This window comes from Leptonychotes weddellii, chromosome 4 (assembly GCF_054177405.1).
Source record: "Leptonychotes weddellii isolate Sample4059 chromosome 4, ASM5417740v2, whole genome shotgun sequence".
NCBI classification, from domain to species: domain Eukaryota; kingdom Metazoa; phylum Chordata; class Mammalia; order Carnivora; family Phocidae; genus Leptonychotes; species Leptonychotes weddellii.
In genome coordinates this window covers 170219787-170245928 of record NC_138372.1, presented here as the reverse complement: position 1 = coordinate 170245928, position 26142 = coordinate 170219787, and the positions used below count along the sequence as shown (strand labels likewise).

Genomic DNA, 26142 nt, shown 5'->3' with positions numbered 1-26142 from the left:
CGCCCCCGCCTTCTCTCCAGGGAAGATTCCACGTGGGGCTGGAGCCACTGGGTCTGTGGTGGGAGAGCTCTGGGTGCCCTGTGGGAGAGGGACTGCAAGGGCTGTCCTGACTCCCAGTTCCCCAGAGCCTGGCCTAGAGCAGCTCAGAGGCTGGGTGTGGGAGGGCAGGGAGGGTTTGGGGTGAGGGAGAATCCAGGTGGGTCAGGTGAATGGGGTAAGGCTGCTGGTAAAGGAGCAGCCCAAGTCCCCCATGGTGCTGTGTGCATAGGGCCAGGGGCCTGTCCATGGGTCAGGGCAGGGACTGGAGCCAGCCAGGAGGGCCTGGGGAAGCTGGGGTGGAGACTTTAAGGTTGTCCCGTGGGGCTGGGAGCAGGGTGGCCACAGAGTCAATGTGGATCAGAGAGCAGCACCTGGGTGTTCTGACAAAGCTGCTGTGGTGGTCCTGGTTGGGGAGTGGCATGGGGGTGGGGTTGGGGTGGGGGGCAGGGCCTCCAGGCAGGAGGTTTGGGTAGGGATCCTGCATGGCCTGAGGAGAAGGCCTGGGGAGAAGGCCTGGGGAGAAGGTGGGTCCGGAGAGGCCCTGGGAGGGGTATCAGCATGTCTGCAGGGCATGGGCCCAGCATGTGTGTTATGTTTTCTTCGAGACTCAGCTGGAGGGGCTTCTCTCCCTCCCTAGCAGGACTGGCATCATGCCCGGCACCCTCCTCACATGTCCCACCTTTTCCGGGCCTAGACTCTGAGCTGGGTCATGTGTCCCTGGTGCCACCCCAGGCCCTCAGCCAGCATTTGCAGGGGGCTCGCGTGGGTGAGTGGGTGATCAGCACGGGGTGTCGTCTTTGGTGACCAGGGCTCAGCCAGCAGGAGCCAGGCTAGTGGTTGTCTGGGCTCTTTGGAGAGGACTTTCGGTCTGTGTTTACTGTCAAAAGTACAATGTGCTCAAAGGAAACAAGACAAAACAAAACAATGACCACACTATGGAAGTACAAAAAAAACCCAGTTACAGTCACACCTCTGGCCCCCAGTCTCACTGGCTGGGGCGACTGCAGCGTGTGTGTGTGTGTGTGTGTGTGTGTGTGTGTGTGTAAGAGAGAGGGAGGGAGGGAGGGAGGGCAGTGGTTTTTAGCATATTAAGAGACTTGTGAAACCATCACCACAGTCAATTCCAGAACACTGACATCCCCGCACCCGGCCCCTGGCAAACCTCGATCTACGTTCCATCTCTCAAGGATTTGCCTGTATCGGACATTTCTTATAAGTGGAATAAAACCATTTGTATCTGGCTTCTTCTATTTAGCATGATGTTTTCAAGGTTCGCCTATGGTGTAGCGTGTGAAGGACGTCATTCCTTCCATGGCAGAATCATACTCCACGGTATAGATGTACCTGTTCTGTTTCTCTGTGCATCAGTTGATGGACATCTGGGCCATTTCCACCTTCTGCCCATTACGAGTAATACTGTTGTGGACATTTGTGAGCAAGTTTCTGTGTGGACCCATGTTCCCATGTCTCCTGGGTAGACACGAGGGAGTGCATTTGCTGGGTCACGTGGTAACTCTATGTTTAACCGTCAGAAGAACTGCCAGGCTGTTTCCCACAGCAGCTGCGCCATCCTGCGCTCCTCACAATGGCATGTGAGGGTTCCAATTTCTCCACGTCCTCACCAACACTTAGGCTTACCTGCCTTTTTGAGTGTAGACATTCAGTCCTGGTGGGTAGAGGGAGGATCTCATTGTGATTTTGACTTATGTTTCCTGGTGGCTAATGACATTGAGTGCCTTTTCATGTGCCTATTGGTCATTTGTGTACCTTCTTTTGAGAAATATCTGTCCAGATCCTTTGTCCATTTTTAAATTGGGTTTTTATCTTTTTGTTGTTGAGTTGTAGGTGTTCTTTATGTATTCTAGATATATGTCCCTTACCAGATACAGGATTTGCAAAAATTTTCTGATTCTACGGGTTGTCTTTTTACTTTCTTGATGGTGTCCTTTGAAGCATAAAATTTTGAATTATCATAAGTCCAATTGGTCTGGTTTTTTTTGCTTGTGGTTTTGGCATCGTATCTAAGCAATTACTGCTTATTCCAAAGTCATGACGATTTATGCCTAGGTCTTCTTCCAGGAGTTTTATAGTTTTAGCCCTCACATTTAGGTCTTTGATCTATTTTGAGTTAATTTTTAAGTGTGGCATGAGGTAAGGGTCCAACTTCATGCTTTTACTTGTGGATATCCAGCTGTCCCAGCACCATTTGTTGGAATGATTATTTTTTCCCCAAGGAATGCTCTTGGTCCCCTCAGGCTTTTTCATGGGCAGTAAATATTCCATTACCTAAAAGCACCACAGTTTATTTCCCTGGTCCCTTTATATGGACATTTGGGCTTATCGTTAAAAATTATTCTATTTCGGGGCACCTGGGTGGCTCAGTCGTTGAGCGTCTGCCTTTGGCTCAGGTCGTGATCCCAGGGTCCCGTGATCGAGCCCCACATGGGCTCCCTGCTCAACGGGGAGTCTGCTTCTCCCTCTCCTGCTCCCCTGGAGCGTGTCTCTCTCTTGTCAGATGAATAAAAAATAAAAAATAATCGTTAAAAAAAATGATTCTATTTCTAGATTGCCCTCTGGTGTAGGTGAGCGCCGCAGATACAAGACACACTAGTTCTCCAATTCTTTGCCAACTGATTGATGAGAAAATCCGAACTGTTTTAATTTGCATTCTTTGATCGGTAAATAAAGTGAACATCATTTTGTAGTTCTCAGCTATTTTCACTTTTCTTCTTTTATGAATTGCCTTCTCAAAACCGTTGTTCAGATCTAGGAGGGAGGCAGGTAAGGATCAGGGTTGGAAAAAAAAAAAGTTCATTTTTCTGGAAGATGTGTTTCTCTTTGAATTATAAGAGCTCTTTCCAGGGGTGCCTGGACCGTGCAGTTGGTTAAGCCTCCGACTCTTGGACTCTTGGTTTCGGCTCGGGTCATGATCTCAGGGTCCTGGGATTGAGCCCCGTGTCCAGCTCTGTGCTCAGTGGGGTGTCTGCTTCTCTGCTCCTCCCTCTTCCTCTGCCCCCTCTCTGCTCGATCCCTCTCTTTCTCTAAAATCAATCAATCAATCAATCTTTTCAAAAAGCCTTTAAAAAAAAAAAGACCTTTTTACGTATTATGAAGATTAACTTCCTTGTTTGTTATATATGTTTCAAATTTTTCTCCCAGTTTGTTACCTTTGGTAAGTAAACTTTTATCAAAATAAAACGTTCCTCCAGAAAAGCCTACAAATTATACACACGTGGCTTACTTAAATTTCAGTTTCCTTGTGATCAGCACTGAGATCATGAAAATAGCTTCTTAGCCTCTTAAAAGGTCCTGTGTCCCCAGTTGCTGTCTTGACTTCTCACACCATGCGTCAGTTTTGGCTGATTGTCATTTAGTTCTGTCTGCGGTGTCTTTAGCCATATCAACTTAAAAAATTTCCCAGTCTTTTATTTTATGATGTCTGAATTTTATGTCCTGTTCAGGATTCTCCTCTTTTATAAAAACAGTTGCTGAGAGTGTTTTCAAGTTCTGGTGTGTTTGTGTTCTAACATCTTCCTCTTTATCTGGAATTTGTTCGGGGCTGAAGTGTGTGGGAGACTTGGGGTGTTGTGCTCAGGGTCTGGACTTGGGTTAGTGGGTGACAAGGAGGATTTTGACTATCTCCTTTCCCATGAAACTCAGCTTCCTGAGGGCAGGGTCCATGTCCTGCTGCACCTCTGTTATAAGACAAGCATGGCTTAAGAATGAATGGATGGATGGGAGGGAGAAGTGGACCCCGAGCCAGTGGGAATCCTGGTCTGGCATGAAGACTCCTGGGTGCCCCCAGAGCAGTTGCTGAGGAGAGACCCAGTGGTGGCAGAAGGCACGGTGGGAGCCGAGGAGATGCAGAGCAGCTTGGGAATGGAGCAGCATTTCTGCAACAGGGAAGGCAGAAGAATGGGAGTTTGCTTTTGGGCGTAGGTGTTGGAGATGAGCAAGCCTACGGAGACTCCGAGATGCTGGAAAAGGCTGGATGAGCTGAGGGAGGCCAGTCTGGGGCAGTGCTTTGGGGCCCTCAAGAGGAAGAGAAAAGGCCCACGCTCTGAGCCTTGGGGCAGCTGGGGAAGCAGGGGCAGAGCCATATCATGGGGTCCTGGCAGCCCAGTGAATGGGAAGGGGTGACGAACCAGGGGAGGGCTACCTGGGCGAGGAGTCTCGAGCAGGACAAGGCCCAAAGAGTGCCCAGCACTTGGTGATAAGGGACACTGGGGACCTTGGTGAGACCTGTTTGAAGGTGTAGTCAGATTGGAGGTGCCAAGGGCGATGTAGGGGTAAGAAGAGGGGTGCAAGGCTGGAAGGTGTCCAACAGTGTGGGAGGGAGGACACCTTCCAGGACAGAGCGGTGGCACGCAGGCAGAACACTGGCCGAGGTCCCTGGGGCAGGAAGGCCTTGGCCCAGAGGGCATCCGTGGCCATCGGGGGTATGGGCATTGCTGAGTGCTGGGTGATCTCTCTCCTTTACCCATCTGCCCATGTTGGGGGCTGAATGTGATCACCCCTTGCCATTGAGGGTGTTGTGGAATGAGCAGGGCTTGGGGCCGTCAGGCCTTAGGGTGTGGGAAGGTGTGGGTGATGGTGCCCCCAGCCTCGGTTTCCCCATAAAGCCTGAGGGGAGCTAGCAGTAGGGGGCAGGATCTGGGTGCCTTCAGAAGGGATTCAAGGAGGCTGGAGAGCATTGATGCAAGTGGGGGCCAGTTGTAGGCCCACCATGGACAGGGAGACACGGGGGCGGGGCAGCCAGTGTGGTGGGTGTTTGGTGGGGTTGTGGGTGGTGAGGCTGGGGACCCAAGAGGGGCAGGCACTGGGTTATCTGGTGGGGGCCCAGGTTGCTGGTGGACCGGGTGGAGGGGAGGTCCGGAACTCGTTCTCAGGTGATGGGAAGAAGGTGCCCACCCAGAAGACATGGGACAGGAGCCTGTAGGGCTGGCCCTCTCCTCTGTGGGAGCTTGGGGCCTGCTTTAGCTGCAGAGTTGTCCCAGCTGGGTGGTCGGCTCTTGGCAGGGACCAATTCTGCAGGAAATGAATGCCCTAGCAGGACGTCTGGTGTAGCTGGTCTGGAGTCTGGGTCGTGCGGGCTGGTGGGGGCGCTGGTGCCTGGGACAGCGGGGGAGGGTCGGCCCTCTAGGACGCCCGTTGGCGCACATGGTGCAGGGCTGGAAGTACGGCCCCGCAGGGGGCAGGTGTGAGGCCCCCGGTAGGAAGCCCGAGAGAAGTGTCCACAGGAGGTGTCTCTCGTGTGGGGCTCTTAGAGTCTTTATTCTGTTCTTTGTTTTTGTTTTTCAAATGAATGTGTATTTTGAACTATTGAAACGTATCCTTTTTTCTCCTTTCTTGTTAAGTGGATGGCTTCGGGAAAGCTTATAGGACCAGAGTTAGCCTTGAGGGACATGACTGAGCTTCACTGTGGTTATTACTACGACAACTCATGCCTGGCCGTGGAGTACAGCTAGCCCCCAAGAATGCCCTTCTCCTAGGTTCCTGCAGCAGCTATAACAAGTTGCCTCGGCCTGGTGGCCTGAAACAACAGAACTTTACTCTCTCACTGTTTTGGAGGCCAGAAGTCCAAAATCAAGGTGTCAGCAGGGCCACACTCCCTCAGAGGCTGTAGGGCTGCTCCTACCTGTCCCAGCTCCCGGGTGCCGTCAGCCTTCCCTGGGTGTGACTGCAGCTCTGTCTTCAACACGGCCTTCTCCCTGTGTCTTCTCCTTTCTCTTGTAAGGATCCTTGTCATTGGATTTAGGGCCTCCCCGAGTAATCCAGGATGATCTTATCTGAAGACTCTTAATTATAACTGCAAAGACCCTTTTTCCAAATAAGATAACATTCGTGGGCTCTAGGGATTTGGAGGTGGACATGTATTTTGGGGACCACCATTCAAGCCACTGTTGTGTGCCCTCTGGCCCCCTAAAATTCATGTGTGTCACATGCAGAATACATTCACCCCTTCTCACCATCCCCCAAAGCATCAGCCCATTACAGCATTGACTCAAGTTCAAAACCTCACTTAAATTTCAGCAGCTCAAAAGCCCCACGTCTTGTCCAAAGTGTCTCAGTCTGGACTAGGAGAGGCTCTGGATACGGTCCACCCGGGGACAGAATTCCTGTCTGCCGGTGGACTTGTGAATCTAGTAAGCTAGTCTTAGGCTTCCGGAATACAATGGTGGGGCAGGCAGAGTAGACGTCCTCATTGCAAAAGGGGGAAATAGAAAGTGAGCACGGGCTCACAGTCCGAGCCAGTTTGAAACCTGCAGGGCAAATTCCTTCCTCTTCTGTGGCTGGATGCTCTGCTCTCTGGCTCCCGCTCTGGGCCCAAGGCTCTGCTCGTGGAGTCCTGTCTCCTTTTCCTTGAAGGGCAGCACAGGATTGAAGCTGAGTAGTGCTGTCAGCCCTTTTCCTGCCTGAAGAATCCCAGAATCCTAATTGCCTTTCCTCGTTGTGTCCTGTCTCTGTCCCGTCCTCCAAGCTGGTGGTGTCTCTGTGGGTATGACGTTCGCATACACCTCGTGGGTCTCCCGTGTTTGTCACGGGGACCCATGTCCTTAGACAAGAGGGTCTCCCAGATCTTTTCTGGATGACCCCACTCCATTCCTAGCTCCTGCTGAGACGGCTGAGTGGACCTATGGGCCAGACAGCTAATCTCTTCAGCAGAAGGCTGTCCAGTCACCCTTGGCTGTCTCTCCAGGGCATGCTTTCCCAACATTAGCATATTCTGAGATCTGAACAGGTCGTGACTCTCCTGGGTCCCCAGTGCTAACCATCCCTTCCTCGACGGACGTCTGTCCTCCTGAACTTTCCTGTGAGCGGCAAGAGGAAGGCAGGTCACGCCTCCCACACTTCACCTGAAATCTCCGCAGCTAAAGATTGCTCACAAGTTCTGCTTTCCACCCAACAGCGGAACATGGTTCAGCCATGTTTTTTGCCACTATTTGATAAGGATCGCCTTTCCTCTGATTTCCAGGAATGTGTTCCTCACTTCCTTCTGAATCCTTACCAGCAACACGCTTAGCATCCATGTTTCTGCCAACAGTCTGTCCATGGCAGTCCAAGCTTTTTCTGCCATGCTCCTTGGAGTCCCCCAGCCTCTGTCCATGGCCCAGTTCCGGAGCCACAGCACACGCTCAGGCATTGATCACCCACCCCAGGAACAAAAGGTTGACTAGTGTCCTGTGTCTGCCGTAACACTTGCCACACACAGAGATGCACTCTCTCAGCTCTGGAGGCCAGAAGTCCAAAATCGAGGTGCTGGTAGGGCCATGCTTTCTGGGAAGGCTCTAGAAGAGAACCTCCCTCATCTCTTCTAGCTTCTGGTGGCTATTGGCGTTCCCTGGTTTGCAGTTGCATCCCCTGTCTTCACATGGCTTCTCCTCTGTGGCTCTGTTCTTTTCTGTCTCATTGGTTTTAAAAAATGTGCATATGGGCGCCTGGGTGGCTCAGTTGGTTAGGCGACTGCCTTCGGCTCAGGTCACGATCCCGGGGTCCTGGGATCGAGTCCCACGTCGGGCTCCCGGCTCAGCGGGGAGCCTGCTTCTCCCTCTGACCCTCTCCTCACTCACGCTGTTTCTCTCTCGCTCGCTCTCTAATAAATAAATAAATAAAATCTTAAAAAAAAAAATGTGCATAGTATTTTGTAGTACAATTTATTTATAATTTTATAATTTGGCATTATAGAGTATTTTAGACACATGTAACTTCTTTTTACTTAATATTACAATATGGACATCTTTCTATAACATTTACTTACAATGTAACATAATATAATATTCCTTTGTAGCGTAACTATATCATATGTAAAAAAAATTTTTTTTATTAAGTGAAGTCTACCCCCAGTGTGGGGCTCGAACTCACAACCCTGAGATCAAGAGTTGCTCTCTCTACTGACTGAGACAATCAGGCACCAACCATATTGTGTTTAAACTAATCTGCTCTCATACAACATTAAGGTTATTTATTTATTTATTTATTTGATATTAGGGCAGCTGCAAGGAGCAGTTTTGTAGCTGGATGGTTGGGTGTATCTATGACTACTGTTCGAAATAGAATTTCTGGATCAAATCGTGTGTAAAACGTAAGCCTTATCTACACCAAGATACCATTTTTTATGTATCAGATTGGCAAAAATCCCAACACTTGGATTTCTGGATTGTGTTGGGGAAGCTGTGGGAACCAGGCCAGTGACGGTGCCTATCAGATGGGCGCCCAAGGGGACCACGCTCCTGGGGGTCCTTGTGGCGACAGGGCTCCTGGGGGAGAGCCGAGGGCTCCGCCAGCAGCCGGGGGACGTCTCTGTGCTGGGGGCTGATGGCAAAGCAAGGGTCGGATGGTGCGTGTGAGGTGTCACTTTTTGCGTCAAAAGGAGGAAAAGCAAGAATCGTGTTTGTATTTGCTTGATTTTCCATAAAGAAGTCGCAGAGGAATAAACAGGAAGCCAGCCCCAGCGACTCTCACACCGTGTGGGTGGGAAGGAGCCTTTCCAGCCAGCGTTCCGTGTTTGAGTCGGGGGGACGTGTCCCATTCAAACACGGTATTTAGAGTCTCTGAGGTTTTGCTAGGTATTGCACTTGCGTCTCACTCCCAACACCTGCCCAGCGCCCATGTTACCGTTTCAAATGGCCGATAGAACCTTGCTGGTCTAGAACATCGTATACGTGAGTACGTGAGGCCGTGTTAACAGAGGAGCCCAATGGGGCCAGTGGGAGGGCCAATCAGAATTGCAGGGCTTAGCTTGGGGGGCGTTGGACCTCTGCACTGGGGAGCATGAGTCCCCCGGTCTTTCTTTATGCATGGGGGGCTTTCTGCCCTCGAGTTCTGACGGATTTTTATTTATCTATATCTACCATTGCAAATGAAGGTTTTTTTTCCCCCTTATGTTTTTCTTTCTTTCCTTTTTTTTTTTTTTTAAAGATTTTATTTATTAAGGAGAGAGAGAGAAAGCACAAGCAGGGTGAGCAGCAGGCAGAGGCAGAGGGAGAAGCAGGCTTCCCGCGGAGCAGGGAGCCCGATGTGGGACTCGATCCCAGAACCCTGGGACCGTGACCTGAGCCGAAGGCAGACGCTTCACCGACTGAGCCACCCAGGCGTCCCTCCCCTTATGTTTTTCTAGTCCTTATTGCTGGCCTATAAGAAACCCCTTGGGTCTTTTAGAGGTTTGGCTCAAGCCAGCCGCTTTAGCGAGCTCTTTCATGGGTTCTGATAGGTGGTCCGCGGAGTCTGTCTTGGTGCTGAGAGGAGGAAATGCCAGCATGTGTGAGCGCTCTCTGTCCTGGGCTTCTCCTGCAGGGCCTCCTTTGCCCTCACAGGGTCCAGGTTGCCCTGGACCAACCTCGCGGAAGCCGAGGGGGAGGCAGTGGGTTTAGGAGGTGTCCCTAACCACTGCCCCGAGGGCCCTGCAGTGTGGCGCGTTGGCTTGCTCCTTGCAACACTCCCTGTCCCACTGTATAATGTCCTGTGGGACCAGGAGGGGGCCTGGGAGGACAGCCCCGACGAGCCTGTCTGGTCTTTTGTAAACAGTGTGCGCCTTTCCTGGTTTACTGGGCCACTTTTTAAAAAAAATCAGAACTGCCTCTGGGTTTTATCAAATGAGTTGTCAGCATTTTTGAGATCCATATACAGGTTTTCTTCTTTAATCTATTAATGAGGCAAAACTATATTAACAGAGGTCCTGGGAGTACCTCATCCTGGCACCATGAGAGATCATTCCCTTTTTGCCCCCACGGCCAGGCCCGCGTGTCCAGGTCTGGGGTTTGGCGATGCTGAGGCAGCCGCCGGGGCCACCCAGCTGAGTGTCCCTGCTGGGAGGGACTGGCAGAGGGGTGCGTGTGGTGGGACACTCCACTGGCCCGGAGACAGGGTCCACTATGCTGCGGGGGGCAGGGCAGCCCAGGGCGGGAGGTGCCAGCGGGGCTGTGGTGGGACCTGGTGTGCGCATGGCCGTGTTCTGGGGGCTGCCAGGACCAGCCTGCTGAGAAGGGAAGTGGCGCAGCGGTGGGCGTGCAGATGAGGATGGGTTTGAAAGATATTTGGGGGCAGAATGACGGAGCACGGGATGTGGGACCCAGACCCAGGATCCCCCACCAAAGTCTCTGGCAGGTGCTTGGTAACAGGGCTATTCTTGAAGGGGGCTGCATGGAGACAGCTGGATGGGGCCTGAAGAGGTGACCTCGGTGCCGCCCAGGCCTTGCCCAGGATCCGCAGGAGCCCTGGCAGGCGCCCGACCTGCCGGCGTAGTGAGCCTAGACCTCCCAGGAGCCGCCCAGAGCGGCTGGTCGGGCCGAGTTCCTGCCGTCATCATCCAGCAAGGGGTGGCCTCCCAGGCAGAAGGTTCTCCTCCTGCCCCAGCCCAGCAGCTTCCCAAGGTGGAGGGGCACCCTGGGCTGTGGCTGTGGGGCGAGATGGCCCCCGTGCTCCCACTGCGGGCTCAGTCTTTGGGTCGCACCGGGTCAGGTCTTCCCTGGGTGATTGCCCACCTAGGTGGAAGGTGTCTGCTCACACAGCTACAGCTGTTACACATGCCCCCTGCATGAGATCACCTGAGTCACCTGCTGGGAGCCCCAGCAGTACAGGCTGCCATAGGGGTGGGGGACAGCTTTGAAGCTCGGCGGGGGGGACCATCGGGAGGAGTGCCATGCTGAGGGCAGGTAGGGTCTTGGGGGCAGTGGGACTTTCTGAATGATAGATGAGGGTGTGTGGGGACAGGGGCAGGGACCCCTCCTTGGGGGTGGCCCATAGCCAAGCCTACCAGGGTCTCACAGGACTTGTGAGGAGGGCTTTGTCTCAGAGGGTCTGGGAAGGAGGGAGGGCCTGGTTGTGGTGCTAAGGCTAAGCTCAGGTTCCAGGGACCCTGAGGGCATGAGCTGGCTCCTGGAATTTGCAGAAAGCTTCAAGATGGTTTGGCATCATCCAAGGTCTGAGTCCCTGGCCCGGGTGACCTGATAAGGCTCTAGCAGGCATGAGAGAGCCATGCTGCCGGGTCAGACCATCTGCCCTCCTAAGGACCTGCATATGAGGCCTCGTGGGCAGTGAGGCCGGTAAAAGCTGAGGATGTAGGGTGGGCCGGAGCTTTCAGTCTCACGCACTGGATCTGGAGAACCTGCTTCCTTTCCTCCTCACTGTCCATATCTCCTGCTTCCAGGCCTTTGTCCAAGGTATTTTATTTTATTTATTTATTTATTTTATTTGAGAGAGAGAGAATGAGAGACAGAGAGCATGAGAGGGAGGAGGGTCAGAGGGAGAAGCAGACTCCCCGCCGAGCAGGGAGCCCGATGCGGGACTCGATCCCGGGACTCCAGGATCATGACCTGAGCCGAAGGCAGTCGCTTAACCAACTGAGCCACCCAGGCGCCCCTGTCCAAGGTATTTTGAGGGAGCTCCCTAGCTTGGTGAACCCCCAGTGAAGTCCCTCCTCGCCTGCTTCAGTGGTCTTCACATTCTCTGGGGCTGGCCGGACTCTCCTCTCTTACCTCTGGGACTTTGCACGGGTGGTCATCTTCCTTTGCTTGCTAGCTGCAGCCTGTCCTTTGGTCCCCATGTCACTGCCCCTTCCTCTGGGAAGCCTGCTCTGATAAGGGACCAAGGAAAGGGCTCAGCGTGTCCCGTGGAGCCTTGTCAGGGTCCGCGTGGCTGCTGCCCACTTCTGAGGCCACACCACGTGGCTGCTTTGGGGGGCAGATTCGGCAGGGCAGGCTAAGAACACCTCCTCACCGGGCCTTCCAGCTGCTGCCACTTTGCTGAGAGCGGCCCCGGTTGCCGTGGCTGCAATGACCACTTACAGGTGGGCAGCCCAGCTGGCGGGGACCAGGTAAGGGACACTCCTCTGAATGGTTGACCCCTAAAGTGGGTGTGCAGGCTGTAAGGGTGGGTGGCCTGGCCTGGAAGGAGACTGAGGCAGGCTGGCCACATCTTGTGGAGGCTGTGTCTCTCCCCCACAGCCCAGCACAGAGAGCCAGGGTGGAAAGGCAGGGCGCAGTCCTGGGGTGGACACCCTAGGTGTGAGCAAGGCTCCTGCAGTAACTGATGGCTTCCCGTGGTGCAGTGAGTGAGACGGGCCGCACCCTGTGCCCACCCCGCCAGTGCCAACATTCGCCCCAGGGGCAGGTGGTGACGGTCAGGAGACTGAGCGCTCAGCATTCGGGCTGCTGGTGGGGACCCTGCAAGGCGATGTGCTGGGGCCTGCACCGGAGGTAGCAGTTGGTGGAGATGCTGATGAGTGGGCAGACTGGAAGGTGGAGCTGCCAGGGCCCGTGGGGTTGGCCACGAAGAGGGGTGGCCTGCACCACTGCGTCGTGGGTAGAGATGTACCCACTGAGCTGGGAAGATAAAAGCATCCCAAGACAAGCATGACTGGAATTTGCTGAGTGGGAGCGGCTGAGGCTGGGGTGCAGTTTGGAGTCCTGCGGGACATGACATCTTAGGAGTCAGAGTACGGAGAGCGTCTTGAGTCATAGGAGTGGGTGAGGTGGCCCAGAGAAGCGGCCGGCCACCCAGGGAAGAGGGTGGAGTGTGGGCAGGGGCAGAACCGCGGGGCCAGGGGAGGTGGGGACCTGAGTAGTGGTGATCAAGGGGCAGGTCCAGGGCGCCGGGGTACCACTGCGAGCAGGCCTCCCGCCCTTGCCCTGGTGGGATCCGCCGACCCTCCACAACCAGGGTGCTGGCTGAGGAGGTCGCCAGGTGGCGCAGACCAGTGGGTACCTCCTGCAAGGAGCGAGTGGCCGTGGCTTCGAGGTCCGGGAAGCCACGTGCACGAACGACCCGAGGTCACTCTGAGGGTGGCAGAGGCCAAGGCCCAGGGACTGTGGGCCGTCGGAGCGCACCTGGATCCGGCAGTCTAGCTGGAGTTCGCGGGGTCAAGCGTCACGAGGTGGAGGCTGGAGGGTGGGGGCGGGGCGCGGCGGGAGCTCGCGCCTCGGCGGCCTTGCCTTGCGCATTGGTCAGCCCAAGCCCCGCCCCGAGCCGGCAAGCCCCGCCCCAGGCCTCCCGGCTCCTCCCCCAGGCTGCGGCTCTGGCCCGCGCAGTGAGTTGCGGGCCTGGACTCTGCGTGGCGGCGCCGCCGCCCTCAGTCCCGGTGGAGACATGGACCCTTCGCGAGCTATCCAGCAGGAGATCAGCTCCCTCAAAGGTGCGGGCCGGGGACGGGGCCCAAGCCAGGGTGCGAGGACCTGGCAGTGACCTCTATCTGGGTGCAGCCCTGCGGAGGGCTGCGGTCAAGGTCTGCCGTCCCGGGAGTAGCCTTGGGGATGGGGAGCTGGAGCCGCGGGAGACCCCAGGCCCATGCACCGCCAGGTCTCCACCTGGCCGGGGGCTGCCCTGGGCTGGCCGGGGGCTACTCTTGCCGCAGCTCTGCAGCCTTGCAGCCTTGCAGCCCTGCAGTGAGTGTCGGGGGGCGGGGCGGGCTGCTGCAGCGGCGGAGGCGGGTCGGAGGTGAGAGCTGGCTTTTGCGGCGGGTCCGCCCCTTTTCCTCCCGGCCTCTGCGGAGCCCCCGCCCCGCCTGCGGCCCTGCCAGCCTCCCTGCCGCTTTGCAGCCCCGCAGCTCGGCGCCCGAAGGGACCGGCCAGGGCAGTGGGTATCACTGTGGGGAGGCGCCAGGCGGGCTGGCCCCGGGCAAGTCCACACTGCGGCTCTTTGTTCTGGGGTGGGGGGGCTGGGGGCTGCCCGAGGGCTCCGACTGGTTGCCCTGGAAACCTGGAGGGCCCGGGAGGGCCCTGGAGTGTGAGGGGAGGAGGCCGCCCTGCGCCCCCCCCCCAACCGGCCCGCCCACCCTGGCCCTCCCGGTGCCGAATCAGCGACTTCGGCTGCGGTTCTGCAGGGTGGGGGCGGGGCAGAAAAGGGCATCCTTCCAGCCCTGGGACTTTGGGGCGGGGGCGCCCCCACCCTGGCGCAGAGAGGGACAGGGGGAGGTGTGCAGGAGCAGACGAAGCTGCCAGGAACAGCTTGCTCCGGGCTCCTACCTGCCCCTCCCCTCATCCACTGAGGGCGCCTGGGCTGGTGGGGGTGGGGGAATTCCCTACCATGCCCCGCCCCCTTTCTGCGGTTCCCCGCGTTGCTGCCATTGCTAGTGCAGGTCTGTGCAGCAGAAGAGACCTTAGGTCCAAGTGTTTGGGAGAGCTTGGGGGTGGCTTGGAATCATTTTGGGAGGGGGGCATCGGTTGGTTTGGGGGGCGGCTTGGGGATTTGGGGGCAGTAGGTCGGGAAATCATGCCAGAAAGATGGCCTGGATGAATGGGGTAGGCATGGAGGGAGAGCAGGAGGTGAGTGAGGGGCTGTAGGGCGGGCAGGGGGGAGCGCAGGAGGCCTGTGGGGGAGGGCTGAGGAACAGACCGGGAGAGTGGGCGTTCTCTGGACACAGCCCTGGGCCCGGCCACTGTCTGAGTGCTGTCCTGAACCACAGCTGGTGCTGGTTCCCGAAGCCACAGCCCGGGTGGCGGGGAGGGTCCGCAGGCGCTACTGGGCTAAAGGGGCGTGGACGCTGTCCACTCCCGCGCTAGCGGCGCGTCCTCCCGGAGCCGCTCTCCTAGCGGGCTGGCCCGCTTCCTGCCCGCCAGGCTGCAGGGGACTGGCGGGGGGCGGAGGGAGGGCGCGGCAGGGAGCTGGCGGGCGGGGCCGTGGGGACAGTTGGCTGTACCTTCAGTTTCCACCGCCGCGTCCGCCAGCACTGTCGCACGCGTGTGTGTGTCTAATGAGTTTGTGTGCGCGCGCGCGTGTGTACGACGGCGTGAGTGTGTGTGTGTGTGTTGGGGGCGCTGTTTGGAGCCGGCTCTGCGGTGCCATGGCAACGGCCCCATAAACCCGCCCCCACCCGCTGCCAGTTGGCCGCCTGCCCGCGGGCGCCTCCCACCTCGGGATCCCCCACCCCCGCCCTATTTGCCCTATTTATAATCAGTTCCCCGGCTAGCTGCGCTTGGTGGGAATGGGTGTGTCGGCATGGGCGAAGGGGGGGAGCGCGGATCTGGGTGCGGGTCGGTGGAGTATGGGGTGCGATAGGGGGAGGCACAGGATGTCCATGCTTAGAGCCTCGGCGGTGGGAGCCTGGAAGTGACTGATGGGTGTGGCCCTGCCAGGCCCCAGGGCCCTCACGTGGAACCCGCAGCCGCTTGTGGACCCCGCTGCTGGTCCCCCTTTCACTTGGGCCCCTGACCCTCTTCTGATGTGCTGCTCCTCTCCCCTGCATCTGCCCGGCTTGTCCACAGGCGGACACTCCGGCCACCCAGGGCAGGGTGTCTGCAGCGGTAGGGACACCAGGCCTGCCTGGGGTGGCCGGGACTTGGTGACCGATTTTCTGCGGCAGCTGAGAGTTTCTGGCTTCCAACAGCTGGCCTGGGGGTTGGGGGGGAGGAAGGCCTGCCCAGAGCCCCCTACTCTGTTCCCTGCTCAGAGTGTTTTGGGGTCCCAGCAGACTCTGTGTTCCTGCGTCCCCCTTGATCTGGCTTGGCAAGGGAAGTGTTAAATGGGGCGGCTGCGGTCCTGGGCCTGGCATGTGGAGGTGGGGGCTCTGTCCCTTTGCCTGTTTGGGGACAGCAGCCAGTGGCGTCCCACGCCTGCCTGTCCATGTTTTGCCGCAGCTCTACTACCATCCCCCTCAGGCCTCTGCTCCCCAAGACCCACTTCCCGCCCAGATTCTGCCCCCCTCCCCGCACCCCAGCTCTCCCCTCAGACCTCAAGTGCCCCCCCCAGGCCCAGACAGCCCAGCCCCCGCTTTCAGATCCTTATAATTCCACAAAACCCTGAGACCACAACCCTGGGTTGGGTCCCCAGCCTGAGGACCCCTCCTGTCCTCTCTGCTCCCTGCTTCCCTTCGATCCACGCTGCCACCTCTTCAGATTCCTGCTCCATGGCTGCCACCGGACTCCCTCCGCCTCCACTTAGGAACCGTGAAGGAAGTGTTTAGAAACTGATGTAATTTCTGACGTCAGAGCTGTGGGGCCTGGGAAGGGACGGGGGCTGTTGGGGTGGCTGCCGCGGCAAGGTGCCCCCCACTCTGCGAGGCCCCCGGCGGCTGTGGGCGGGAGGGGCCGCCCGTGCTGCTGAGTCAGAGGGGGCCGGCCTGGGCGTCCCGGAGGGAGGGCGGGCCGGCGGGAGGCTCGCGCAGCCGGCGGGCAGGGAGCAGTGCTGGCCGGAGACTCACTGAGCCAGGGAGCCAGGCGCAAGAGCCCCAAGCCCCGGCCCCCGTGCCCTGGAGCTCAGCGTGGTGGCCTGCCCGCCCGTGTCTCGCCCCGTGCCCCGCCCGTCCCCGCGCCTCTCGGGCTCTGGCAGCCATGGTGGCGGGTATGCTCATGCCGCTGGACCAGCTGCGGGCCATTTATGAGGTGCTCTTCCGTGAAGGCGTGATGGTGGCAAAGAAGGACCGGCGGCCCCGCAGCCTGCACCCTCACGTCGCTGGCGTCAGCAACCTGCAGGTCATGCGCGCCATGGCCTCCCTGCGGGCCCGGGGCCTGGTGCGGGAGACCTTCGCCTGGCGCCACTTTTACTGGTACCTCACCAATGAGGGCATTGCCCACCTGCGCCAGTTCCTGCACCTGCCGCCGGAGATCGTGCCCGCCTCTCTGCAGCGCATGCGCCGCCCTGTCGCCATGGTGATGCCCGCGCGGCGCACCCCTCATGTGCAGTCTGTGCAGGGCCCCCTGGGCTGCCCGCCAAAGTGGGGGTCACTGCCAGCCGAGGACCCTGCCCGTGAGGAGCGGCGGGTCTACCGCCGGAAGGAGCCTGAGGAGGGGGCAGCCGAGCCCCCTGCGGTGCCCGCCACCGCCCCAGGGAACCTGGTGAGGCCTGGCCCGGAGCCGGCCCCAGCCACAGGTCAGCTGCATCCTGGCCCCAGGCATGGGGGATGGGAATGGGGTGCCTGGGCCCAGGCCTGGTGGGCTGGGGTCGTGGGAACGTCGCTCACACCGGCAGGTGGTGCTCTGTTTGCCTGAGGGTGTCGGCTGCCCTGCTGGTGGACCCACGTGGCTCCTCCTCCTGGCTTGAGGACCTCGGGCCGGGTAGGCCGAGGAGGAGCCCATGGGCCGCTGCCAGGCCATCCCCAGGCTCCCCCTGGGGCTAGGGGTGGGGCTTGCGGCGCCTGGACTGGCAGGACCAGCTGTGAGCACAGCCCTGCCCCACACCAGCTAGTCGCTGTCCCGGCACTGCCTTTGGCCTGGGCCTTCTCGGTGTGTCCCTGTGGCCTGGCTGCCCCTAGGCCCTCTCTGCGTGAGGCGGCAGTGTGCAGGGGAGGAGCCAGAATGGGACGGGGTGGGGGCGGGTGTACCGCTCTCTAGGAGTGTGGCCCAGGCGGACTGCCTGACCTTGCCGAGCCTCGGGTCTGTCCAGTGCGGTGACATCTGCCCCCATGGTTTTGGGGCTCATATGGTGTTCTGATGTGGTATTGTGACTGGGAGCGTGGCCGGCGTGGGGTTGGTGATAGCCCCGGGGGCAGCCCTGGGTTGGGGGGAGAAGAGCAGACCCCAGGCAGGAGCGTTGCCAGCAGACCAGAGGCCAGGGTGTGGTGGGCGCTGGGCCCAGGCCTGGGTCTGCGCAGATGGTGGAAGGTGGGTCCCAGAGTTGGGGAACAGGTCCTGTGGTCCCAGGGATTGCCAGGTGACCCTTCGCAGTGTCCTTCCTCTGTGGCATCCCTCTGTCCCTAAGCAGCTGCGCTGGCAGGACTCAGGTGGGCAGGTGACTCGTGTCCCATATAGCTTGAGGCTCACACGTGTGCTTTCAGAGCTCACTGGCCTTGGTGCTGACTTGGGGTGGCCCTGGTGCCCCAGCAGAGGTCGGGCTTGGCTGCTGTTTCCATCTTTGTGTCTTGTCACCTGGGGAGGAACCTGGTCTCTAAGGGTCTGGGAAGGGGGCCTGCCGTGAGGCCGGCAGGGTGGGAAAGAGTCTGCCAGGTGAATAGGGGCCCCTGTTCAAGTTCCTGTGTGGTCTGGGTTGGACCCACTAGGGCTGTGCCATGGGATCTGGGAGGATCAGTGAGGTGGTGGGCCAGAGGAATAGTCTCTGGGCTCTCCCCATGGCCGTGGACAAGTTGCATGGCCTCTTCAAACTCCTGTCGATGGGGTGACAGTGTCTCCCACAAGGGGACGGTGAGTGCTCGGCCGGGTGTTGGTCAGCACTGACTAGCATCCGATGGCCAAGTTCCAGCCCCGAGGCCTTCGACCCTTGCCACCGGGGCTCCAGCCTGCTCCCTGTCTTGAGTCACGGGTGTGGTGAGCGTGAGCTCCTCTTTCCTTTTCTCTCCTTCCCTCCTTGTCTGTGGCCAGGCTGGGCGGCTGGGCGGGCACATGGTAGTGGGGCCAGGATGGGGGACTGGGTGTGGCTGCAGTGGGCAGAGCGGAGGGCACCCCCAGCCCTGATGGAGGTGACTCAGTGTTCCCTCCCAGCGGCAGCCACAGGCGGCAGCTCAGAGTTTCCAACAGGAAATGAACTCCAGCTCCGGGCTGAGTCAGGCCTGCGGGTGTGGGCTTCCCAAGGGCTGAGCGCAGGACCCGAGGGCCACCCTTACCGGGGGGCACCTAGGGCATGCTGGGTGCTGGCTGTGGCGCGGGCACATCCTCATCTCTGGGGCTGCACCTAGAATCACCGACTTCTCAGAGAGACCCCTTCCTCCCTGGCTCTGTCCTCTCCAGTCTGCTGCTAGAAGGGTGAGGGCAGGAGCATGTGGGGCCAAGTGCACTGATGACCAGAATGGACTCGGTCAGCGGGTCACCTCTGCCCATCCAGCCTTGGTCAGGGAGCCACGGACGCTGGGAGGCAGTCAGATGTGCGTGCTGTACCTCCGTCCCCACCTGTGAGCCGTGGTGGTCTGCTCATCTGTGTGGGAAGGCATCCGAGGCTTGGTCAGCTGAATGCCGGCCAGACCCAGACAAGCCCCTGGCCAGGGAGGCCCCCGCCATCTGGGGATGGCCTGAGATGAGGGATGAGCAGTGGGGCAATCAGGGAGGACCCCTCTGAGGAGGTGCTCTGAGCTGAGCCTGACTGCTGAGGAGCACCTGCTCCACGAAGAGCAGCCCAGTAGAGGGAGGGACGAGGGGAGGATGGGGGCTGGGAAGACGAGGCCATGGGCTTTTATATATGAAGCTCATCTACGTTTCCAATAGTGATGCTTTGCCCAGCTCAGAACTCCAGATGACCCGAGATGCTCATAAAGGAAAGGTACCGCCTGAGTGCTCCCAGCACTGTGCACAGAGCCGTTCCACGCAGCGGGTGGCCCACCCCGCAGTGTACCTTGACTTTCCCGTGTGGCGCTCGTGTCCCGAGGGAACCCGGGGTCAGCACACAGAACCGCCTTGCTCTTTTTCAGGGCTGTGTAGCGCCACGTGGTGGGACAGGTTTTTGCAACAACACGAGCTTTGTGTCTGGTCTGTGCATGTTCCCTGGGATAGCCGCAGAGCTCTGGCGGGCTTTTAGAGCAGGTATGGCAGGATTAGATTTGCCTTTCCTGGGTCCTGTTCGGCTGCATGGGCAGAAGCATGGAGGAGGGCAGAGGCAGGGACACAGATACGGCATTTGCCCAGGCTAGAGACCACGGGGGCTGGGACTGAGCCGGTTGTGGGGTCTGTGGTGGAGGGAGGGGCTGGCCCTGGGGGCTAGGGGAATGAGGGTGTTGAAGGGGGTTGGGGGAACGGCAGGGCGGGGGGGGTTGTTGTGGGGGGGCTGGTCAGGGCAGGCATTAAAGACTGGCGGGCCCCGTGGGCTGCACTGAGCCTCAGGGATTTCGGGCAGGCCTGTCCACTGTACCACCTAGGCTGGTTGGACCCGTTGGTCCACCGGGCTTCGGCTCTGCTGGCTTCAGCCCTGCTCAGCTCACTGACTAAGGGGTGGCCATGAGGAGGAGTCACAGCTCCCAGAGCTGGGTGGGGAGGCCAGGGCCTGAGTGAGCCCTCCCTCTGCCTCCCACCCTTCCCTCCTTCCTGCCGTCCCTGCCTTTCCTCCCTGCTTGCTCCATGGCTTGGCCCGTGCTCAGCCGCCATGGACAGGTACAGCATGGAGGAGCTGATTCAGCTGGGCCAAGGTAGGGCAGAGCCCCAGTGTGTGTGTGTGGGGGGGCGCTGTGGGCATGTGGGCTCCAGTTGGGCTGGACTGGGATCTCCCGGGCAGCCTGTGGCTGGGGCCCCGGGGCCGCTGGGGGTGCCTGCCTTGCCTGGGACATCAGAATGCAGAGATGCAGGAATGAGCTGGTCTCCCTCTCAGAGTTGCCGGGGAGTGTGTCTGGTGTGGGGGTGGATGGAGGCATCTGGAGGTGAAAGGGCCTGTCTAGGTGGGTGGTGGGGGGCTACCCACTGCCCTGGAGGGGCCCTCTGGCCTTCAGGAGCCAGTTCTCTAGCTGGCTGTGGAGTCCTGAGGCTGCTCTGAGGCTCCCATGGGAGCCAGCGGCTGCAGGCCATTTTCCTTCAGAAATGAGTTTCTGAGATGCGGGAGGCTTGCAGGCCGGCCCCGACCTTCTCCTCGTAGCTCCTGGGCTCCCCAAATGGACCATGGTGCCTGTAGCCCAGCGGTCAGAGGCCGAGCGTGGTCTGCTGTGCTTTGCTGCAGGGTGACCGCACGTGCCGGACGCTGCGTGGGCTCCAAGGGCAAGCCCCTCACTTTCCTCAGGCTCCTCATCTGTACCACACAATAATAGCATAGGACTTCCTTCGTGGGGTTCTCTGAGATTGAAATAGAACGGTGCTTCACACACAGGAAATGCTACAAAGTGGGATATAAATCCTTCCATCTGGGCCTTAACTCTTTGTTGGCCAGGGCCCGAGGGCACCTGGGAGGAGAGGGTAGCATGGTGACCCCCCATGTCCTGTTTACCGGCCACGCTGGGCTCTGGGTCTCCAGGATGGCTTGGGCATGCGGGCTGACAGGGACCTCAGGCGCCAGGCCTTCTGCAGACCAGAGGCTGTGGGGGCTCTGGGGTGGGGTCAGGGCAGGCATCAGGAGCAGCCTGGGGCAGGGACGCATGGCCCTGTGCTGGAGGGCTGGCAAGCGTCCCTGCGCCTCAGCGCAGTTTGGGGCACCCCGGGTGTCTGGCTGGTGGTGTGACCTTGGGGAGGCTGCTCTGTCTCTCCTGGGCCAGGTGTTGTGTTGAGTGACTTGTGTGGGGTCCTCTGGGAGAAGGGGAGCTGAGCACCCTGCCCTGTGTCCTTCCCCGAGTGTGCCCCCACTACTTCCTGCACCCGGAGTGGCAGGGCTGGGCGGGGCCGGGGCTGCCTCTCCTCCCATGGGCACGAGCCCCCCAGCTTCAGTGTCAGGGCTGGGCCTGGTTCCGAGGTGGACTCTGACGCCAGGTGGCTTCTTATTATTAGAATCATGGGCAGGGGCCTGGGGGTGAGTGTCCGGTGGCGCCGCCCAGCCAGACTGGGCCCCAGTGCCCTCGCTCTGCACGTCATGTTCTAAGTCTGGACAAGTGACGGGCCTCACTTGCCCTCCTCAGATATTTATATCCCCCCCGCCCCCTGCCCAGCCCTCCCCTCCCCCATGGACACAGGCTCTGCTGCCCACAGCGGCTCGGCCAGCCGTGCCCTCCCGCCACCGCCGCCTCCACGGGGCTCGCAGCCACCTCCGCGGGCTCTGTGACCCTCTCCAAGCCTGCTCCCACTCCCTGTCTGCCCCCGGGCTCCGCTGCTGTCCCTAATGAAGATCCTGCCGGGTAGGTGGCGCAGTCTTCAGAAGCTCTGTGAGAGCCCACAGGGGGTCCGGGGGGCGGTGGGCCGGAGGCTCTGTCCTTACTTCCCTGCACACACCCTGCCCTCCCAGGCCATCGCCCCAGCCCTCCCTTCGACCCCGTTCGCTGTCCCACATGGGGGTGTTGGGGCTCTGTGGGGTGCTTGTCGTTGGGGGTGGTTGGGTCAGCTGCAAGCCTGGGGGGCCAGTGGGGGCTGGGGCGCTGGCAGTCCCTCCCCGCCCACTGGGCACCTGGCAGCCGTCGCCAGAGGGCTTCTTGGAGGCAGAGTGGGGTGCTGGGACACTGCAGTCCCCCTCCTGGGGAGGCATGGGGGGGGCTTTGCCGAGGCTGCCCGGGCCGCGTGTCACCACAGGCCCCTCCTCCCGGCGGGTGTGGCCGTGGGTAAGCAGGGGTTAAGGCTCCCGCTAACCTTGAGCGTGCTAGCTCTGTAGGGACAGCTGAGCTGGGCGCCACGGGAGGTGGGTGGGGAGCTCCGAGTGGCCGGGAGGGAGGAGGGACAGGAGGTGGGCGGGAGCACAGTTGGTGCCGCGGCCGGGACTCATCCCCGGGGCGCCGGGCAGACGGTGCAGCAGGGCGGTCCTGCAGGCTGGGCGGTCCCAGGTCCCGAGGAGCAGCCCCCCACCCCCGCCGCCGTCTTCCAAGCAGGGAAGGGAGGGGTCCCCCCAGTGTCTCGCAGCCGGTTCCGAAGGGCAGCTCCACCCGCTCTGCCCACAGCCGTGCAGCCCCAGAGCCATGGAGCCCTCGGGCAGCCTGTTTCCCTCACTGGTGGTCGTGGGCCACGTCGTTACCCTGGCCGCCGTGTGGCACTGGCGCAGGGGGCGCTGGCGGGTGCAGGATGTGCAAGGTAAGCGCCTCTGGCAGCTACCACCTGGGCCGAGCCCGGGCTGCGGCCAGCAGCCACCGCCCCTGCCTGGTGGCTGGAGGCGGGGTGGGGTGAGGGGCCGCCCCCTCCTACTTCTGAATTTCCCTGTCCCCTCCCCTTCCTGTCCCCGAGCGAAGCACCGGCCCACAGTGGGAGAGCAGAGTTCTCCTCCCCTGTGTCTTCTGCATTGAAAACCCTGCCCGTTTCCCTGGGGGTGGGGCCAGGGTTCAGTGGCTCCTGCATCCTGGAGCCCTGGCTTGGGCAGGTGGGTGAAGAGGAGTTTGGGGGCGGGGGCTCCAGACCAGGGCCACGAGCAGTACAGGAGGAAGGCCTCTCCCCTGCTGCCAAGGACAGAGACTGTCAACACAGAAACCACCGCTGCTGGGGCAGGGCTGGTGCCCTGGGGCAGGTCTCGGAGAGGCTCCTGCCCAGGACTGAGGTGGGGCTGGGCCTTAGTGCCCTCAGCTGGGGCACAGGACTGCCAAGGGGCAGGCAGCCAGGCTGCGCTCTGCCCACCTCCTGCTCAAAGTCACCCGCTCTGGGCGCTAGCCCGGTGCCGCCGTGGACCGCCCAGCAAGGATGGGGTGGGGCCTGCTTCCTCTGGTGAATGGAGCAGGGTGGGGCCCTGGGGATTGGGTTTCTGGCCTGAGGGGCTACCCTAAGGGATTTGGAGTTGTGCTCCGGTCTGTGCCTGGGTGCACCTGGGGTGCAGGGACTCGCCTGCGATGAGGGTGGCCAGAGCTGCCCCTGGAGGGTCTGCCCAATCTCAGTTTGGGTGCCAGGCTCGCTGGACCTGAGGTCTGAGTCAGGATGGGGCTTCTAGGCGTGGCTTTGGGGACTGGGGAGCAGCGGGTGACTCAGCTGCAGGGGCGTTCAATAAAATGCATGGGACCAGGCCTTCTCCCCCCCATAGATTTGACCTTTCCTCCCTCCCTCGGCGCACTTTGTCCCCTGTCCCCACGTGGGGAAGGGGCTCCTGTTCCGTTGCTATCTTGGGGTGTCCCTCCCCCTGCCCTGCAGTGCCCCTCGGGGCTTTGATGCCTCGGTTCTGTTCTTGGCTGTTCTCAGCCCTCTGCTCCCGGCGCCATTCCCAACCGCCAGCCTCTGAGAACGTCAGTCCGTGGGCGTCAGTCTAGGGGAGTTTCCCGGCGCCTAGGCGTCCCCCGGGGCTCCCCTCCGCGGGAACCTGGGCATCCCGCGAGTTCCCATGCCCCTTTGTTCTGTCGGGCAGCCTCCCTCTGCCGCCAGTCCCCCGGGCCCAGCGGGGTCCTCTCCTTCCAAGTAGGGGCGCGGCTTTCCGGCGCGCGCTGGGCGGGGCGCCCCGCCAGGGGCAGGTTCTTCGGGTCTGGGCGGTGCGCCCGCTGCCGGCAGCCTCACGGCGTGGGCTGGGGAGCAGAGGCTGCGCGCCGTCCTTCCTTCTCCTCTGTGGGCGACCCCAGGGCGCCCAGGCTCATGGCTGCGGCCGGCACGGGGCGGGCGGGAGGCGCCTTCGCCCTGCAGGAGGTCGTGCTGGAACGGCCGCGCTGGCTGGACGGGGGCTGTGAGCGGGCCCGCAGGGGCTACCTCCACGGGCAGCTGTGCTGCGTAGGTGGGTGCGGCTGCAGGGGGGTGGCGCGGGGCACCGTCTCCGAGGGAACGGCCGGGACCGGGAAGGAACCCGGCCCAGGTGCAGCCCCGCCCCCTTCGCCCCCCCGCCGCTCTGCTCCGGAAACACCTGGGGAGGAAGGAGGCGAGGTACCCTTGGCCCCGTTTGTTCCTTATCTGGAGAAGGGGGATGGGAAGGTGGGCGGGGCCGGCTTGGGCTTTGGCCAAGGTTTCTTTCTGCCCTGGGCACCAGGCAGTTGGCAGTCAGGACGCCGGGGGAGGGAGGGAGGGAGGCAAAGAGGGCGGCGCTCCAGGCCTTCTGCCGCCTTGGAGCTCTCCTTGGCCAGCGGGTACCCTCCGTCGGTAGGTTTCCCATCCCAGGAGCGTCTTCACTAGCTGTGGGACCCCCAGCCTTAGTTTCCACATCTGTAAAAGGAGGACCCTCAGAGGGTCGTGGGCGGCTCTAGGGGACGCTGGCTGGTGGCAGAAAATGTGTTGCTCTGGACAGTACAGAGTCAAGCAGAGGTGCAGGAGCCCCAGTGCTGGAGAGGGAGGGCCCGCTGAGGTCGGCAGCACTCGTGGAGGCCAGTATGCCTGGCTGAGGGCACACAGGCTGAACCAGCCTGGGAACGGTTGTCTGTTGGTTTTGGGGTCTGAATCTGATGGACAGGGGACGGAGCCTGTACGGGACAAGGGGCAGGTAGGCGGGGCTGGGAGGAAAAGGCTTTGGAGGTGGAGGGAGAGGAGGAGCTCTGAGGCAGGAGAGCGTCTCCGGGGAAACAGGTGCTGGGGCTGCCCACCCACCCCAGCATCCTTGGAGACCCCGAGTGGCAGAAAGCTGGAGAAGGGGCTTGGACTGGGGACTGGCGTGGCGGGCCTGGCTCCCGTCTCCTGCTTGCCCTAGAATTCCCTGTTCCCACCTCCCGACTGGTTCCCAGGGAACTGAGAGGTCCTCTGCTCCTCACCAGAATGACAGTGGGGACCCCGCCTCCCCACTAGTGCTGGACTATCCCAGGGGCTGCACATTGCAGGTGTTCACCATAGGCTTCCGGAACTCTGGGCGGCTGCTAGGACAAGGGGTCCTCTGAAGGGGCATTTCTGCAGGCTCCAGAGGGGGAGGGGGCAGGTGGGTGTATTGTGGGGTCGGATTTGGGGTTTGGGAGGGCTTTGGGAGGGTGAAGAGCTGATGTCTGCTGGGGTTGTGGGGACTGCTGAGCCAGGCCCAGCCAAGCCTCCCCAGGTCCCCAGGCCCTGGATGAGGGTGTGGGGACTGTAGAGCTGGACGGCCTTCCTGCATCTTGAGCCAGGTTCCGAGTTGGGGCTCCAAGCCTGGGTGTCTGGCTGAGTCACTTAGATGCGGGGAGCCGGAGGGGGGTGGGTTTTACCAGCTCTTCTTGGCTGGTGCACCCTTTGCCCCATGGTGTTTGGGCGCCCTCCCGTGGCCACAGAGGGGCAGCATGGACGGGGGTGGGTGAGCTTTTCCGGGAACCTTGGCCTGGAGGCTCAGGGTGGGGGTGAGCAGCGGCTCACAGCTGGATCACATCAAGCCAGATGCTCTGACTGGAAAATTCTTGCGGCTGCTTGGGTGGCTGGGGCAGGCCCAGTGCTGGCCGGACCGGAGGAAGCCAGGCTGTACCCGGGCCCCTTTGCTCCGCCTCCCACCTTTACAACCCTGAATAGCTGCTATCTGTGAGCCCCGCCCAACTGCAAACAGCCCCCAGGTGTGGTTTCCTTTTCTGTGAGTCACTGTGCTAGGGCCCCCTCCCCAACCCTGACTCACTGGCGTGCCCCCCCACCCCGTGCTCCCCACTGCCCCCTGCACCCCTCCTCCCCCTAACTCGGGCCGAGTTCCTGCAGATTGGGGCTGGGCGGTCCTGCCTGATGAGTCAACGCTCAGCTATGTGCCCACTCCTGCCCTGCCGTGTGCTGTGCTTCTGGATGGGGGAGCACTGCTCCAGGACGTGCCTGGTGGGCAGCTCAGAAGGGCCAGGCCAGCACAGGA

General features: G+C 60.5%; 1 protein-coding gene and 1 long non-coding RNA gene across 2 annotated transcripts in view; both read left to right on the top strand.

The window, feature by feature from the left end:
* The first annotated feature begins 11 nt into the window (after window positions 1-11).
* Window positions 12-14176, top strand: LOC145721011 (uncharacterized). Its single transcript, XR_014144486.1, has 3 exons — window positions 12-7482; window positions 7689-11198; window positions 11407-14176. It is a non-coding gene; the product is annotated as an uncharacterized LOC145721011 (long non-coding RNA).
* A 1973-nt stretch (window positions 14177-16149) lies between these two features.
* PLEC (plectin) overlaps window positions 16150-26142 on the top strand; it is a 45164-nt gene continuing 35171 nt past the window's right edge. Inside the window, exon 1 of the mRNA XM_081816689.1 lies at window positions 16150-16839. Coding sequence (XP_081672815.1) covers window positions 16302-16839 — 538 coding nt within the window. The 5' untranslated portion in view covers window positions 16150-16301. The remainder of the gene's footprint in view (window positions 16840-26142) is intronic.